The 15136-nt window shown below is 46.9% G+C and overlaps 15 protein-coding genes across 15 annotated transcripts; 6 read left to right on the top strand and 9 right to left on the bottom strand.

Annotated features, from left to right (window-relative positions):
* Positions 1–68: 68 nt before the first annotated feature.
* Positions 69–1496, bottom strand: OGAPHI_007214 (uncharacterized protein; the record flags this gene model as incomplete). The annotated part of the gene is made up of 1 exon (XM_046208586.1): positions 69–1496. One exon carries the CDS (start codon positions 1494–1496, stop codon positions 69–71), a length of 1428 nt encoding a protein of 475 aa, XP_046057720.1.
* On the top strand, positions 1435–4769 carry OGAPHI_007212 (uncharacterized protein; the record flags this gene model as incomplete). The annotated part of the gene is made up of 5 exons (XM_046208584.1): positions 1435–1497; positions 1632–2654; positions 2796–3839; positions 3917–4378; positions 4473–4769. 5 exons carry the CDS (start codon positions 1435–1437, stop codon positions 4767–4769), a joined length of 2889 nt encoding a protein of 962 aa, XP_046057718.1.
* On the bottom strand, positions 3431–3694 carry OGAPHI_007213 (uncharacterized protein; the record flags this gene model as incomplete). Its single annotated transcript, XM_046208585.1, has 1 exon — positions 3431–3694. One exon carries the CDS (start codon positions 3692–3694, stop codon positions 3431–3433), a length of 264 nt encoding a protein of 87 aa, XP_046057719.1.
* On the bottom strand, positions 3869–5299 carry OGAPHI_007211 (uncharacterized protein; the record flags this gene model as incomplete). Its single annotated transcript, XM_046208583.1, has 1 exon — positions 3869–5299. The coding sequence occupies one exon, from the start codon at positions 5297–5299 to the stop codon at positions 3869–3871; it is 1431 nt and encodes a 476-aa protein (XP_046057717.1).
* A 95-nt stretch (positions 5300–5394) lies between these two features.
* On the bottom strand, positions 5395–7320 carry OGAPHI_007210 (uncharacterized protein; the record flags this gene model as incomplete). Its single annotated transcript, XM_046208581.1, has 1 exon — positions 5395–7320. The coding sequence occupies one exon, from the start codon at positions 7318–7320 to the stop codon at positions 5395–5397; it is 1926 nt and encodes a 641-aa protein (XP_046057716.1).
* Positions 7321–7717: 397 nt separating this feature from the next.
* On the top strand, positions 7718–9418 carry OGAPHI_007208 (uncharacterized protein; the record flags this gene model as incomplete). Its single annotated transcript, XM_046208579.1, has 1 exon — positions 7718–9418. One exon carries the CDS (start codon positions 7718–7720, stop codon positions 9416–9418), a length of 1701 nt encoding a protein of 566 aa, XP_046057714.1.
* On the bottom strand, positions 8363–9033 carry OGAPHI_007209 (uncharacterized protein; the record flags this gene model as incomplete). Its single annotated transcript, XM_046208580.1, has 2 exons — positions 8363–8774; positions 8909–9033. The coding sequence occupies 2 exons, from the start codon at positions 9031–9033 to the stop codon at positions 8363–8365; spliced, it is 537 nt and encodes a 178-aa protein (XP_046057715.1).
* Positions 9419–9849: 431 nt separating the features above from the next.
* Positions 9850–11244, top strand: OGAPHI_007206 (uncharacterized protein; the record flags this gene model as incomplete). The annotated part of the gene is made up of 1 exon (XM_046208577.1): positions 9850–11244. The coding sequence occupies one exon, from the start codon at positions 9850–9852 to the stop codon at positions 11242–11244; it is 1395 nt and encodes a 464-aa protein (XP_046057712.1).
* Positions 10962–11189, bottom strand: OGAPHI_007207 (uncharacterized protein; the record flags this gene model as incomplete). The annotated part of the gene is made up of 1 exon (XM_046208578.1): positions 10962–11189. One exon carries the CDS (start codon positions 11187–11189, stop codon positions 10962–10964), a length of 228 nt encoding a protein of 75 aa, XP_046057713.1.
* A 219-nt stretch (positions 11245–11463) lies between the features above and the next one.
* Positions 11464–12501, top strand: OGAPHI_007204 (uncharacterized protein; the record flags this gene model as incomplete). Its single annotated transcript, XM_046208575.1, has 1 exon — positions 11464–12501. One exon carries the CDS (start codon positions 11464–11466, stop codon positions 12499–12501), a length of 1038 nt encoding a protein of 345 aa, XP_046057710.1.
* OGAPHI_007205 (uncharacterized protein) lies at positions 11469–11795 on the bottom strand (the record flags this gene model as incomplete). The annotated part of the gene is made up of 1 exon (XM_046208576.1): positions 11469–11795. One exon carries the CDS (start codon positions 11793–11795, stop codon positions 11469–11471), a length of 327 nt encoding a protein of 108 aa, XP_046057711.1.
* A 35-nt stretch (positions 12502–12536) lies between the features above and the next one.
* On the bottom strand, positions 12537–13052 carry OGAPHI_007203 (uncharacterized protein; the record flags this gene model as incomplete). The annotated part of the gene is made up of 1 exon (XM_046208574.1): positions 12537–13052. One exon carries the CDS (start codon positions 13050–13052, stop codon positions 12537–12539), a length of 516 nt encoding a protein of 171 aa, XP_046057709.1.
* A 306-nt stretch (positions 13053–13358) lies between these two features.
* Positions 13359–15089, bottom strand: OGAPHI_007201 (uncharacterized protein; the record flags this gene model as incomplete). Its single annotated transcript, XM_046208572.1, has 1 exon — positions 13359–15089. One exon carries the CDS (start codon positions 15087–15089, stop codon positions 13359–13361), a length of 1731 nt encoding a protein of 576 aa, XP_046057707.1.
* On the top strand, positions 13530–14417 carry OGAPHI_007202 (uncharacterized protein; the record flags this gene model as incomplete). Its single annotated transcript, XM_046208573.1, has 2 exons — positions 13530–13568; positions 13740–14417. The coding sequence occupies 2 exons, from the start codon at positions 13530–13532 to the stop codon at positions 14415–14417; spliced, it is 717 nt and encodes a 238-aa protein (XP_046057708.1).
* OGAPHI_007200 (uncharacterized protein) lies at positions 14641–15114 on the top strand (the record flags this gene model as incomplete). Its single annotated transcript, XM_046208570.1, has 1 exon — positions 14641–15114. The coding sequence occupies one exon, from the start codon at positions 14641–14643 to the stop codon at positions 15112–15114; it is 474 nt and encodes a 157-aa protein (XP_046057706.1).
* Positions 15115–15136: the final 22 nt, after the last annotated feature.

Raw genomic sequence — 15136 nt, 5'->3', positions numbered from 1 at the left:
CAACGACGAATTTTACCACTAAACCATTTACGCGTTTCCTTTCAAAATTAAGTCCATCATTGTCTATGTCAGTATATCCCAAGCTCTCGTATCTCTGCCAACTCTCTTGGCCAGAAAGTTGCACCCACGATCTTGTCCAGCTCCTCGGTGGAGTCTTTACCTTCTAAAAGACATAACCGCGTGGATGCTTCTTTCAATTTCTTTCTTCTCGCCAACTTTTCTAGAGCGCTCTCTCGAAGACCACCGGACATTTGAGCGTAGGTGATTGCGTTTCTCAGAAGCTTGTTCGCATTTGAAGCTAAGATGGAACGTGATTTTTCATCTACCACATCGAGTTTCGAGCGCTCAAGGTCAATATCAGCGCGTTCAATGAGGATTGAACAGATCTGAGCAATCGTGCTTCCGAGATGTGAACTAGCAGACAGGTTTCGTTTTGAATTGTCAAACTCGCTTTTCAGTAAGTCAAAGCCCTGTTTGTACCGACTACTAATGGCTGCTAAAACAGTGCGAAGTTCCACCGGTGATAATGCCGACTTATCCAAGAAGGTCCTGTAGCTCTCGTTTTCCAAAAGCAACTTTTCCAGGGTCATATCAGTGTTCCAGATCTGAACAAGGGTCTCGAAGTTGTTTGCCTTGGAAGATTCGTAGCCAAGCCTTGCGTAATGGACCTGGGTTAGGTCCTCTGGCGATAGTGGTGGCAGCAGATTAGAGCTGCTGTAGCTTTGCGTTAACTGAGCGACTATTTGGTCGACAATAAGTACAAACTGGCCAAACTGTGACTCGACCGTTTGTTTTTCGTGCTCTGATTTTGCAGAGTCGTACACAGACCCTATGATTCGATATGCCGTGGCGCAGGACTCCAACGCTGTTGACGGGAGAATTGCCTCTTCCTGAGTCTCGTACTCTTGCTGTTGAGTAGGTTGTTCTATTTCCGAGCCCGTTGTTAGTGACTCGAGTTCCTTAACCTGATATTCCAAGATCTTTTCCAGATATTCAACACTCTGGACTGCGCAAGAAACAATATCGCCAAAAGTCTGGTTGTCGCTCTTCTCCAGATCCTCGATAAAGTCTTGGAAACACAAGACTGCATTGTAGTACAGATCCCACGGAAAAGCACTCACAGATTCTGCTATCTGGATCGATTCCTGGAAAACAGAGATGATCTGATCCAGAGGCCTGACCACGGAAGCAGCTCCTCCTGCAAGTGCCTCGTCGCAGTTTTCAAACTCATCCAACAAAACGGCGTCGTTCTTCACAAAATTCTCGTAAACATAGAAGAGCAGTCGCGAAACGTTATACCTCGAGTCCAGATAGTCCTGTTGGAGCTTAATTGATTCCAGATACAAAGAGTATGCTCTTTGGTAAAATCTCAACGCTTTCGCAAGGTCAGAACCCAGCCAACGGTCACCCGATTCTTCCTCTTCTGTGGCCCGGATGTATAGGCTTTCAGACGAGTCTGGCTCGGACGGAACCGGTTTCGACTTCTTAGGTCTCATGGTAAATAAATCAACTTTTTTTTTGTTTTATTTATTTATATGACCATCAGTATCTCTGAGCTCACCCACCCGTGCCCGAAGGCGAACCAATATCATTTGTTTTATGGGGTACTTTGCAGCTATTCTCTTTTAGAGAGATCAAATTTTGTCCAGCTTGACATGATCGACTTCACCAGATCAGAGGAGCTGTTTAAGAGAGGTTTCTATCAAGATCGATTCCGTTTGAAGACTGGCTATTTCGCGACAGAAGACATGATTGTGGGCGTTGATGTGCACCAGGAAAAATTTGCAGCGCTTCTCAAACAGATGCGCTCTATCAGACCGTTCCCAGAACCCTCGTTGAATCCGTGCGATATTCCCTTTGACGAGATGATCCTCTTGAAAGTTGACTTGCAGGTAAACATATACCAAACAAAATTTGAGCTTAAAAAAGGACGTCCACAACTTTTAACGAATACGTATATCGCCGAAACGCTTTCCAATGATCCTGCTCTCAAGGACTTCCTGAAAAGGGTCCGTCAAAACGCTCCACCTCTACTGCTGCCAAAACTAGAGTCGCGTTACAAGCTTAGCGAATATCTGAAAAAATCACGAAAACACAACAAACTAGAGGACCCTGAGGTGTTCCAGGAGGCGCATCCCGCCAAGCCTGAGCCAATTGAGCCAGTCATTCCTGCAGAACTGCCGAAAAAGAAACTCCAAACCAAAGTTCCTCGTAAAGAGCAGGCTTCCAATTTTGTCCCGGCAGACGCGGTTTTGGAAACAGTTCTGGGCAGCCAGCAATCTGGTCGAAAAATTGCACACAGCGTTAGTACCGGCCTACCGGAACCACAACCAGAACCAAAAGCACCCCCTGCCGTCAAGATCGATTTCAGCCAGCTGGAATCCGTGAAAGAAGAGCGCGTGGTGGTGACTGCTAGAATAATCGGCTACCTTCCGGACGCGACTGATCTAGTGGTACAGAATTTACGCGACAAACTACTCATCAGAGACGATTTCCGCGTATACATCAGCTCGCCAGACGGTCATTTGCAGTACGCGGTTGATTTTGAGAATACTCGTGCTATACTCCGATTTTTCAACCTGCGAGAGCTGGAACCCGATACAGCTTCTCGGATCGACTTCAAGATCATCCAGGCGATCTCTGAGCCCGTGGAGGTTCCTCTGAAACGTCTGAATATCCGAAACAGCATCAGCAATTATTCATCTTGGACCTTTGCCCAGCCTTTGAGTCAGATCTTTAAGTCAGCAGCCTGAAAAATTATTTCAACTATCATGTCGTTCAAATTCATTCGTGAGACTGGATTCAAGAACAAATTTGGTGCCCATGTCGGCATGGGCGGCGGAATTTACAACGCTGTAACGAACGCAATGAACGTGGGCAGCAATTCATTTGCGCTGTTCCTGAAAAATCCTAAGAGATGGGTTTCTCCTATGGTGAGTGACGAAGACGCGTCGAAATTCATTGAATTGTGCAAAGAGTACAATTTCAACCCGCGCACAGACGTTTTGCCGCACGGATCGTATTTCATCAATCTAGCCAATCCAGATCCAGAGAAGGCCAAGCAGTCGCTCGAGTGTTTTGTCGATGATTTGGTCAGATGCGAGAAACTCAATATTGGCCACTATAATTTCCACCCTGGCTCTTCATTAGGATCAGATCACGAAGAGTCTTTGAAAAGACTGGCAGCAAACATTAACCAGGCGATTGAAAGAACCAGCTTTGTCAAGATTGTTATAGAGAACATGGCCGGACATGGAAATCTGGTTGGTGGAGAATTGGAAGACATCCAGAAGGTGATTGCACTAGTTGATAATAAAAACCGCGTCGGCGTTTGTGTTGACACCTGTCACACTTTCGCTGCTGGCTACGATCTACGTGACGAGGAAGCATGGGATAAGTTCTGGAAAGAGTTCGATACCAAGATCGGAGCTCAGTATCTGAGTGCGCTCCATATTAATGACTCAAAAGCTCCATTGGGGGCAAACAGAGATCTGCACCAGCGTCTTGGGTGGGGGTTCTTGGGCCTGGAGTGTTTCAGATTGTTGGCCAACGACTCTCGGTTTGAAAACATTCCTCTGATTTTGGAGGTTCCTGTCGAGCCTAAAGACGATTCTGGGTTTGGTGAGGACATTAAGTTATTAGAATGGCTTGTTGGGAAGTCAAAGGACGATAAAGAAGTTATCGAGAAAAGCATTGCTCTACAGAAGCTAGGCGAGAAAGAGAGAAAGGAGCAGCTAGCGAAGTTTGAAAAGAAGAAAGCCAAACCTGCCCCCAAGAGAGCCAAGGGACAAGCTACGCTTACGAGCATCACCAAAAAACGCAAGGTGGAAGTTAAGGTGGTAACCGAATGACTGATGTATTTTAAACCTTAGACCTTGACATTGATCTTGAGCCCGACCTGGAAGTATCTGCTAAGGGTCCAGAAAGCGACCCCCAAAATAGTCAAGAGTCCACTGTACAGAGCAAGATGACGGTAGCTGGCCAAGGACTTGTGGGTCAGAAGTCCTCCTGCTGTGAGCATACCAGAGAAGACGGCCACCCCGCCGGCCAGCATCATGGTTCCGTACCGTTTACCAAACTCTCTGGTAGGACTGATGGAGCCCACGCAGGAAGGGCCCAGACTCATGACTGCCGAGTTGGAAAATCCGTACAGAACGGAATAACAATAGACACTTTGGATGCTGCCAGCGTACGTCGACCATCCCAGCCAGATCGCGAGATTGACTGCCGACGCAAACATAGTGAGGAAGATCATGACATTGTAGCAACCTATGCGGTCTGCAAGAACCCCTGCTACATATCTGCCCAAAATTCCCGATGCGTTCATCACTGTAATTGCTGTGTTCGCTGTGGTCTCAGTGAATCCAATGTACGTGACGTACGATGCAAAGTACGTGATGGAGCATCCCAATGCAGTCTCGCCCAGGGCATTGCCCGCCATACAGAATGCAAAGCGGTAATCTTTCACAGAGCTGAAATCCACAGATTTTCTGCTCAGGTCGTACAACCTGGAGAAAAACCGTGTGATCTTCTGTGTGGGTGTTGTGGCCTCTGTTTCTTCAACTTTGGCGTTGGTGTATCTTTCTTTGATCAGGAAGCTGGATATCGCAAGCAAGGACGTACAGATAAATGCGAATATTCTCATGCCCCACCTGAATCCAACTGTAGAGAATAACTTGTTCAGTAACAATGGGAACACTATACCACCCACCGACCCACCCAGTGTGGCCACTCCAAAGGCCTTGGACCGGTTACGCAGGAACCAGTGACTGACGACCCCGGTCAATGGGCCTGCTAGCGTGCCCAGACTCGAGCCAACTATAAGTGCAAACACGAAAATAAAAGACACCACAGATTCGCACTCACCCGTGCAAAAAAGACCAACAAACAGCATCACCGTCCCGAGCACCGTCGGAATGGTGCATCCGAGCTCGTCAAAGAGAACTCCCGAGAACACAATGGTGTTGTAGACCATGGTGAGAAAAAACGAGAAAATTAGCGAGCTGGAAGCAGATGACACATCTGCAAGCTGATGAAGCGCCAAATAAGACTGGATCGATCCCACAGCGTTCACAAGACCGAAATCAACTAGAAGTCCAATAAAAGATCCCGCAAGAACCATGTATGCCCGTTTTCCACCATCGGGACACGAGGACGGAGCAAAAGGGTCGTCTGGGTCATCCTGCTCGGGTGACTCCTCAACGTCCAGCGGGAGGAGTGATTCCGGCCGGGGATCGCAGGGCGTGGTGGTACAAACGTCCTCTGGAGCTTTCTTACCTGGAAAAAACCGTTTATCCATTCAGTGAAGATTGTATAAAATCAAAATTCCGCTATATCTTTACCTCATTAGGAAATTCCCGGAGGCATGGTAGACAGGATTTGTATTCCACTGTTTCAGACTTGAGCCTCAGCCACAATCTCCTCCTTGATACTATCTGCCTGCTCATTCAATGGCTTGGCCACCGGTTGTTTAGCCACAGGTAGCTCGCCTTTCTGCTTGATGGCATCAGCCACAGCCGCATTATCTTGCGAGGCCTTTAACTTGGCTTCCGGAACATCAACCACAGGCTCGACAACCTGTTCTGCCACCGGTTTCTCTTTAGGCTCCTCTATCTCCTGCTCCTGTTTCGAGCCATCTCCCTCGAATTCTCCTTGACGTCTCCAGCCAGTAGGAAATGGTGGCTTTGAATATCTTGGGAACGGATGCGCTTCCGTGTTGAACACGGAGTTCTCCAAATCCCACTTGGGATCGGTCTCATCGTCAAACAAAAGATAAAGGTACTTCAAGGTTTCGCTTAGCCAGAACGACTCCATGTTGTCAATCATTCTTGGCGGATCCATCGTGACGTCTTTCAAAGATGTGTATCTTGGGAAACTGTCCTTTCCTCCAGTGGTGACCTTGGTGTATTTGACCCAGTTCTCAAAGATTTCCCATCCCCATTCTCTGTATTTAATATCCCCTGTGATCTTGTACAAGTAGTACAACGACTCGACGGTTTCAGGTCTTTGAAGATTGTGTTTATCTGCATTTTTGATGAAGAAATCGTCTTTTCCATTGACATCGGTCTTGAAGACAACAATTTCAGGCGAAAGACCAGTTCCTGGAACATCGTGGTACATTCTGTAACACGTGTGAGTAAGCTCTTTAGCCATGGTCATCTGTTGCTCCTTCTCTTCAGTCCATGTGGAAAGCTTGCTTGCAGTTTCGTAATCCAGTCCCTCAGTAGCACCAAGAGCAAACATCCCTCCTGCAAAACAAACCAGATGGTCCATCTTGTTGCTCAAAGGAGAACCGATTCCACGATCAAGCTCTCCAAGGAACATCAGATGGTTAGGAGTCGAATAGCGAACCAAGTGCTTGCGAATTCCAGCAACGGCCTCCAGATACATCTCTAAGTAAACCTGTTCCCTTGATTGGATGTATTGTTTCAGCAGGTACTCGTAATACGAGTCACCACGAGACCCTAGTCTTATGATTTTACCCTGGAATGTTGCTGTATCAGGTTGGATGTAGATTGGAACTAGACCATCTTGTGGATTGGCCTCGTTCAGCGATTGCATCACACGCTCGGCCTTTTGCCAGTAGAGCTCCTCTCCGGTCAATTGGGCGAGATATTTGAATTCCAATTGAACAGTGGTTGCCTCAGCAGTCGAACTTGCACCTCTATCTACATGGCTGGGTATACCCTTTCCTGATTTGAGGTTGACCGATGCATAAGGAATACCTTTTCCAGAATCAAATGCTCCAATCAGCTTGTTTCCCAATTTTGTCGCTTGTTCAAGGTACACATCATCCTCGCTCAAATAATGTGCAGACAATAAGCCACCCAACATTCTTATGGTTGTTTCGAAAGTGTTGACGTTGTAGTCGAAATCGTAGTTGAGCTCATTGGCCACCCACGATCTGGCCTCTCTGAGTTCTTCTTCACAGTTCATCAACATAAGCGTATCGAGAGAATCCACAATGATCCAGCCAAGAGGGAACCTTCCCATGTTTCTTCCTTGTTGCGAAACAGGTCTATAGACATCTTTCCCCCACCCATGACGGGTGTAGTCACTCCAACTCTCTAGAAACACGTCCTTGACACGATTTCGACGAGCAGTCCATATGTCTGTTGAGTTTTTCGAAGGAAAAACGTAGCGTGATAACAAGGCATAAAATGCCACGAAAAAGACCACCCCTTTGATCACCAGTCTTTGTGTCTTGGACAGTGCTCGCCAAAGACCTCTGACACGAGATATCTGTGAGGAGTTGTTCTGTGGCTTATCTTTGTAGTAGAGCGGCAAACCGACGTTTTGCTTGGATTTCCATGTAGACATGGGAAAAGGTAAGAAATTTTGAAAGAGAAAATGGTGACAAAATAGCGTTGACTAGCAGGCTATACAACATTATCCAGGGCAGTATTATTAGATGGCGTGGATTCGGCCAATTGACGGTGTGATTTGTAAAGGAGGTTGTGTTGGTGGGTGTCCACCAGTATAGAAACGAATAGTGCCAGGGGATCTTTCAAAATGAATGATCCCGTCATTACGGTGAATTATCTACGGTATTACTTAGACAAATCGGCCCCACTGCTTACTTTGAACCAAAAATCTGGCGTTTACACACGGCTAAACTATTCTCAGAAGCTTTGGGGACAGACCCCCCATTCAACGCCAGAATGCAATTTTTTCCGATAATTTTTCCATTACTCATTTTCGCTAACTTCTTGTACCAATGCCTATTTCGCAAGCTATCGGTGCACCGATTCCCAACAACACGGATCACGCTGTTTCCGTGACCCTCCCAACATGGGAAGCCACCGTCGGGTATGAAGAGGGTCAGGATTGGGTCGTCAATAAGATGCACTCTGGATATCCCCGGTTCTTTGTCCATAGTAAGGTGAAGGAATTATCTCGTTTATTGGAGCTCAACTATGCCAAAGACAACGAGAAGTCCATGATTTTCCCAACTTACGAGGTTGCCAAACGATGCAGAGAGTTCATCAAGTCCAAAACGTTGCTTCCGAATTGTTCTATCCGTATCCTTCAGTTGAGCACGGCTCCACCAAAGACAGACGAGGAGAAGTCCTTCAAGGTGGAGACCCAGATCGCGGTTGTTTTCTTCCCCGGATCCGAGTTTTCACTGGCCAAGGCCTACTGGCAGCACACCGGAGAAGGTGTTTCCTCCAGATTGGGCGAATACGTTCTGAACGAGTTGGGTGAAAAACTGGAAGCCACCGCATCCAAAGAACGCAAGATGACCAAACAAAACTCCAACAGATCCTCCTCCGGAAGAAATTCGCGCTCTTCCATCTCTTCGCTCCAAAACAACCAAGAATACTCCACGTTCATCGAAGAGAGATTCGGAAGAAACCTTGACTTACGTTTCGCCAAAGAAGCAAAGTCGATCCTTAGACATAGAATCGCGACTACCCATTCTGCTGAGCTGAGCGACGATGACGTTTACCTGTGTTCCTCTGGTATGACTGCCATCTTCACTGCTCACCACTTGTTGCTGAACACCATGGAATCCAAGGACCTCAAATCCGTGTGTTTTGGATTCCCGTACGTTGACACATTGAACATTCTCAAAAAGTGGGGAGCCGGTGTTCATTTCTACGGATTTGGAGACGACGACTCGCTTGACGACTTGGAGAAGAGACTGGAGGGCGGAGAAAGAATTCTGTCGCTGTTTTGCGAGTGTCCATCCAACCCGCTTTTGAAAACTCCTGATTTGATCAGAATCAAAAAGCTCGGTGACAAATACAATTTCGTGGTTGTTGTTGACGACACTGTCGGTAACATGACAAACCTTAATGTTCTTCCGTACACAGATATCGTGACCTCGTCGCTGACCAAGGTTTTCTCCGGAGATTCCAACGTTATGGGTGGTTCGTTGGTTTTGAATCCAAAATCCAACTTTTACGCCAAGTTCAAGGAGTACTTGGACGAGAACTTCGAGGACCTTCTTTGGGCCCAAGACGCAATATACTTGGAACGTAACTCTCGTGACTTTGAGGCCAGATCCAAGAAAATCAACCACAATGCCATTGAGGTGTTGAAGTTCTTTGAGAAATCACCACTCTTGGAGCAAGTCTACTATCCGTCTACAATGTCGTCGAAAAACCATTACGACGCGCTGAAGAAGGCAGACGGCGGCTACGGTGGTCTGATGTCGATTGTTTTCAAAGACCAAGCCGATGCGGTTTGTTTCTTCAACAACGTCAAATTATCCAAAGGTCCTTCCCTCGGCACAAATTTCACTTTGATTTGCCCGTACTCAATCCTCGCACATTACCAAGAGCTCGACGAAATCGAGCAATGGGGTGTCGATAGAAATCTGGTCAGATTAAGCATTGGACTGGAACCGACTCAGGAATTGCTTGAAACTTTGAAAGAAGCGTTGGACAGCTCGGTCGAACAACATAACGTGTAACTAAAAAATGAACATCATTTTCATAAGATAATCTGTATTTATGTCTCTATTTCTTCTCCATGTCACCCTTCTTGAATCTTGGATGTCTTGGGTCGTTAATGAACTCGGAAGTGTTCATCATGGCAGTTTGGATCTTTGCGACTCCGTAGAAAGTGAGGCCAACTAAATTGTTAGAAAATTGCCAATTGATACTTACATCCGACGAAAAACGGCCAGTAGTACTTCACCAATGGGAAACGGTACACTTTAACACCCAAAAAACTCATCTTTCTTCTCTTATGTTGTTCAACTGGGGAGTTAAGGGAAAATAAGCCGTGTACTTTTAATTTTTTTTCCGAACCGTCATTGGACGACACCACACAGGGCACATAACTCTTCTTACCTACTATGTTAGTATCCGATCAAGTTCAAAAAATTAAGTCTTATCTAATATGCCTAAAGACGTTTCGCAGTCTGCAGAACGATACCAAGCAGAAACCACAATCGAACTTCGCCGCAGAAACGTATCTGTCGATTCGGTCTCGGTTTCGGAAGACGAAATTGAGTATCCTGACGGAGGACTGAAAGCTTACATCGTGCTATTTGGAGCTTTCCTCGGGTTCACCGTCAATTTTGGTCTTATTAATTCTGTGGGAGCTGTGCAATCCTACCTGAATAACCATCAATTGCAGCATGTTTCGTCTTCTATTTCGTCGTTAATTTTCTCCATTTTCTTGAGCATTAGTTACGTTGCAGGTATATTTTCAGGGGTGCTATTTGATGAGTTTGGGAGCCGGATTCCTATCATGACGGGAACAGTGCTACTGTTTGTGGGGCTATTTGCCACAGGTGAATGTGAGTCGGTGGCATCATTTGTCCTGGTGTTTGGACTCATTGCAGGAACAGGGTTGGGATTCTTGATGTCTCCTCTTGGTGGTGTGGTTTCACACTATTTCATGAAGAAAAGAGCTAGAGCTTTTGCAATTGCTACGCTTGGTGGATCTGTGGGAGGTATCATATACCCATTGATCTTGAATAAGCTGTACATCTCTGTGGGCTTCAAATGGACCATGAGAATTTTGGCATTTATTTGTACCGGTTTGCTTCTTGCTTCTTTCACTCTCAGCAAAGAGAGACTGCGTCCCGAGTCTCCGTTTGCTGATCCAGATCTGTCGCCTGGAAAGAAAACCAAGCTCGTGTTGAAGAACATCTATTTGATGAGTAGACGTTCGATCGACTTCAAAGCTCTGAAAGATCCAAAGTTCCTGTTCTGCACGTTGGGAGGAGCGTTCATCGAGGTCTCACTTGTGTGCTCGCTGACCTATTACGCATCGTTCATTGTGTTTATTGGTTTCTCGGAAACCCAAGGTAACACTATGCTGACTATAGTGAATGCTGTGGGAATTCTGGGTAGATTCATTCCAGGAGTCATTGCAGACAAGGTTGGGCCTTTTAATGTGATGATTTTCATGTGTACAGGTATCGCGCTTTCTGACTTGGCGTTATGGTTAGGCTATGCTACCAATTCCAGAAGCTTGGCATCATTGTACACTTTTGCCACGGTTTACGGATTCTTCAGTTCTTCTGCACTGAGCTTGACGCCTGCATGCTGCGGAGCTGTGTCTCCAACGAAAGATTTCGGCAAGCGGTACGCTACGCTTGCGTTTGTCATTGGCCTGCTTTTCTTAGCGGGATTGACGGCCGGAGGAGCAATTATCGGACAGCAATCGATCAAGTCGTACCAGAACTTTGTGGTATACACGGGAACGCTAGCAGCGCTAGCTGTTGTCATGTGGACGGTGGCGCGGGTCAGCATCACCGGATGGAAGCTTGGTGTGCGGGCATAACTGGACTTCCTGGCTATATGGATCGATTTGGTGTAGAGGTGTTTTATATATTTTTCCCGAGTTAATATATCTAATTATGCAAAGGTGGAATGGAAGCGTTGGAATAATTAGAGTTTAAAAAAATTGTTTGAGGAAGCCACGGAAACGGTGCGGATCTTAGGACAAGTGTATAAGACGTTTGATTTTTCATCTTTTGTGGATCTATGCGTGTAATGCAATATGGTTCAGAATATTGAGAAGTCTTCGGGCACTGAAGAAGCAAAGGGGTCTGGCAGCACGCGAATGCCGTTGCACCCCATAGCGATCAAGCCCAAACCTTCCGGAACGTCGAGTTCGGTAAAGTCTGTGCAGATGAGCAAAGGCACGTCAACGGCTGCGAACAAGGGATCGGATGAGATAGTGTTGACCACTTCTAAGAACTGGATTCTACCTCCGAGGCCTAAAATTAAGAAAGGGAAAGCGCACAAGGCTAGTTCCGAGTCTGTGAAGAAGTCAGACAAGACGGAAAAGCCGGAAAAGTTCAAGTTCAATTCACAGATCCATTCTAACATCAATCTTTACACCAACAACCAGCTGGACCTGAAGTTGCAGCTGCAAAACGTGACGAAAGAAAACGACAACCTGAAAAAGATCCTTGCTAAAGTGAACAAGGAGATCCATAATTTGCGGCTGGCCAAGGGCGAGCTTCAATCGAGTGTCGAGCCGATCGACCTTGAGGAGTCGCACTCGATGGCCAGCAGAACGCCTTCTGTTTCCGAATCGAACGAGGCCATCACCATTGATCCGATTAATTTAAGCTACAACTTGGAAAATAAGCGGGTGAAGAAAAACGGAGAATCGAAAAAAAGGAACACCGGGGTGGTTGGGGTTGGCATCGGGCCTCTCTCGGAGCTATCTGTGTCCTCAAAGGACATTTTGATGAGCACTGCAAAGAGCAAGAAGAAGACTGATAGCAAAGCGAACGAGGTGAGCCAAAAAGCACAAATGTTGCTTGCGGAGCAGATGCGACAAAAACAGCTGCTGCTAGAGAAACAGCGGCAGGAACAGACCCAGAAACAGTTCCACCCGTGTGGAGTGTGCCTGGTGACCGGGAGCTGCATGTGTGGCGACTTGAACGACGTGACGAACGAGTGGCTTGTGCGCGGATATGGAGAACTTGATTTGCTCGAGGAGGCGGATCCGTTGCTAATCGAGCCGGCCTCCACAGACGTGGACGATGAGTTCAAGTTCAACAATGATTTCATGATGTACGAATAGACTTTAGTTGGATTTATTGAATGTAGTGATAATATTTAGAGGAAGAAGGTGAGATAGGTTCCAATCAAGGCGGTGAATCCAAGAACAACGTATCCTGTTCTGTAGACGCCCTTGATGGTGAGCTCGTGGCCGAAATCCCACACCAAGTGTCTGAAACCGTTGGCGACGTGGAATGCAAATGGGAACGAGGCAGCAGCCTTGAGTGCAACTTTTGCGGCCACTGGGAGACCGGCAACCAAAGACACCAAAGTTGCTGTGTCAAATTGCAAACCTGTCAGACTAGAAAGCGCAAATGTGCACGTAACCGCGTAAAAGCCGGCGGCTAATCCAACACCGGTGATTCTGTGGAATGAGGACAGAATCCATGTAAGCTGTGGTTGATAGATTTGCAAATGTGGAGAAGATGGTCTGTTTTTTCTTTGGGCAACCAAGATGTTTTGTTCTTCTTGTGACGTGGTCTTGACGGTGGTGAGCTGTCTCATACCAACGGCCACACGGGCCAGGTTGAGTCTTGGAACGGATCTGATCGATTGGCGAGCGAGAAAAAGCATGTTATTAAGAAAGGAAGAACGGGAACAAATATTATAGCTAATCCGGTTACACGACTTTTTTTTCCGGGGCCGAAAAGGCGAGTTTGGACCAATGAAATAATTATTAGGTGTCAGCGGTGCAACATCACTAGGTCGGACGGCCTTCGTGTATAGATAGTCCGTATCGTCAGACAGCTATCTGTTCTATTAATCTAGTGGTCTAGTTACTTGTACACTTGCGAGTTCGGAATCATGAAATTATGATGCTCCGGATAAAACCCCAAAATATCCATCCATTCCTTTGCTCCAAGAAAAAACACAAACACCCTAACACCAGAACTTGTAGAACCGGAAGAAGATGGATCTGGACTTGATGTAGGCTTTCTCCTCTGCGATTTCTGCCTTAAGAACCTCGATATCGGTTTCTCTGCGTCCGGTGTCGACGTCGATGTCCTTAGCGCGGAAAAATAAAACGAATTGCTTGCGTTTCCAGATCACATGGAACAGGTAGAGGAAAATGACGACAGGAACGGTCAGGTAGGCCTCGAAAAACACCTTGGCGTTTGGAGGCTCCCCGACAGGGAACAGGGCAATCCAAAACTGGGACACTAGAACAAGCGAGTTCAACAGAGTTCCGAAATAAGATCCCCAAATGCCTGCTCCGCTAGTGAATGGTAGCTCGTCTGTTCCTCTTCCCTTAACAGCCAGAGCTCTTCTGAATCTGATGTGACAGAAGCAGATGGAGCCCCAAGTGAAGATCGAGGACAAACCAGACAGAGCCATCAACCATGTGAACACTTCGTCCTGTTTGGAGGAAGCAGCCAGGAAACACAGCAGTCCAACAAGCAGAGTGATACCAACACCAACAAGCGGTCTTCCTGCTCTGTCGATGTAGCCAAACCATTTGGGACCGAATCCCTGTTGCGCCAGGGAAGCGATGGTTCTGCTACTTGCGAAGACAGCAGAGTTTCCGACAGAAAGCACAGCTACCAAAATGACAACGTTCATGATGGTAGGCAGCACTTTAATTCCGTTGTCTCTAATGGCGATGACGAACGGAGACGAGGCGATGTCGACGGAGGAGCTTCCCAAAAGACGGTCGTCGTTGTAGCCAACGAGGAATCCCACCATTGTAAGCGAAACAAGGTAGAACAGGGTGATTCTCCAGAAGACCTGTTTGGTGGCTCTTGGCAGAGTCTTTCTCGGGTTTTCGGTCTCTGCTGCAGTCAAACCGCAGAGCTCTGTACCACTGAAACTGAATGCAGCGGTGACAAACACGGTACAAAGACCTTTGAATCCCGAATGGAACGGACCTGGATCATGCCAGTAGCGGGCTCCAATGACCTCATGGGATGGGCCACCCCCACTCACAAGAATCACAGATAAAATAATAAACCCGACAACCGCAATCACCTTAATCAGGGAAAATATAAATTCGGCCTCACCGTAGCCCTTGACGCCAAAGAAGTTGATTCCGACGATAAGCACGTAGAAGATAGAGACCCATGCAGCCGAGTTAATTTTGCTGTTCCAGAATTTGATAGTGATGGATGCAGCCACCAATTCCAGAGGCAACGTGACAATCCACTGCATGACGTAGTTCCAGGCCATGGCGAATCCCCAGGAAGGAGACACAAATCTACTATTGTATTGGTTGAACGACCCGGAAACGGGGAAGGTGACTGCAAGCTCTCCTAGCGCGTGGACCGTGCAGAAAATCATGATTCCTGTGATGAAATATGCAATAAGCAGAGATGCAGGACCTCCTGAGGACAGTGCGGAACCTGAACCAACAAACAGACCGGTACCTATGGCTCCTCCAATACTGATCATCTGGATATGTCTGGATTTAAGGGATCTCTGCAACGGCGACTTGGCCGACAGGATGTTTGCTTTCTCGATGTCCGATAAATTTGGGTCAACCTCAATTTGCGGGAGTGGCTTGAACGAATCAATAAAATTGCTCCACCCACCTTTGGAGGTTTCCTCAATGGCCCCCACCGAATGGTCAGAAAAAGTCTGCTCGATGGGGAACTTTTCTTCGTCCTGTTTGAGCATTGCAAAGTTGAAAGAAAAGTTTTAAACTTTCTTCTCCAATGCTATCT

This window comes from Ogataea philodendri, assembly GCF_020536065.1.
Source record: "Ogataea philodendri strain CBS6075 chromosome Unknown scaffold12, whole genome shotgun sequence".
Classification (NCBI taxonomy): domain Eukaryota; kingdom Fungi; phylum Ascomycota; class Pichiomycetes; order Pichiales; family Pichiaceae; genus Ogataea; species Ogataea philodendri.
The sequence above is the reverse complement of the archived record's forward strand: the minus strand, read 5'-3'. Positions and strand labels throughout refer to the sequence as shown.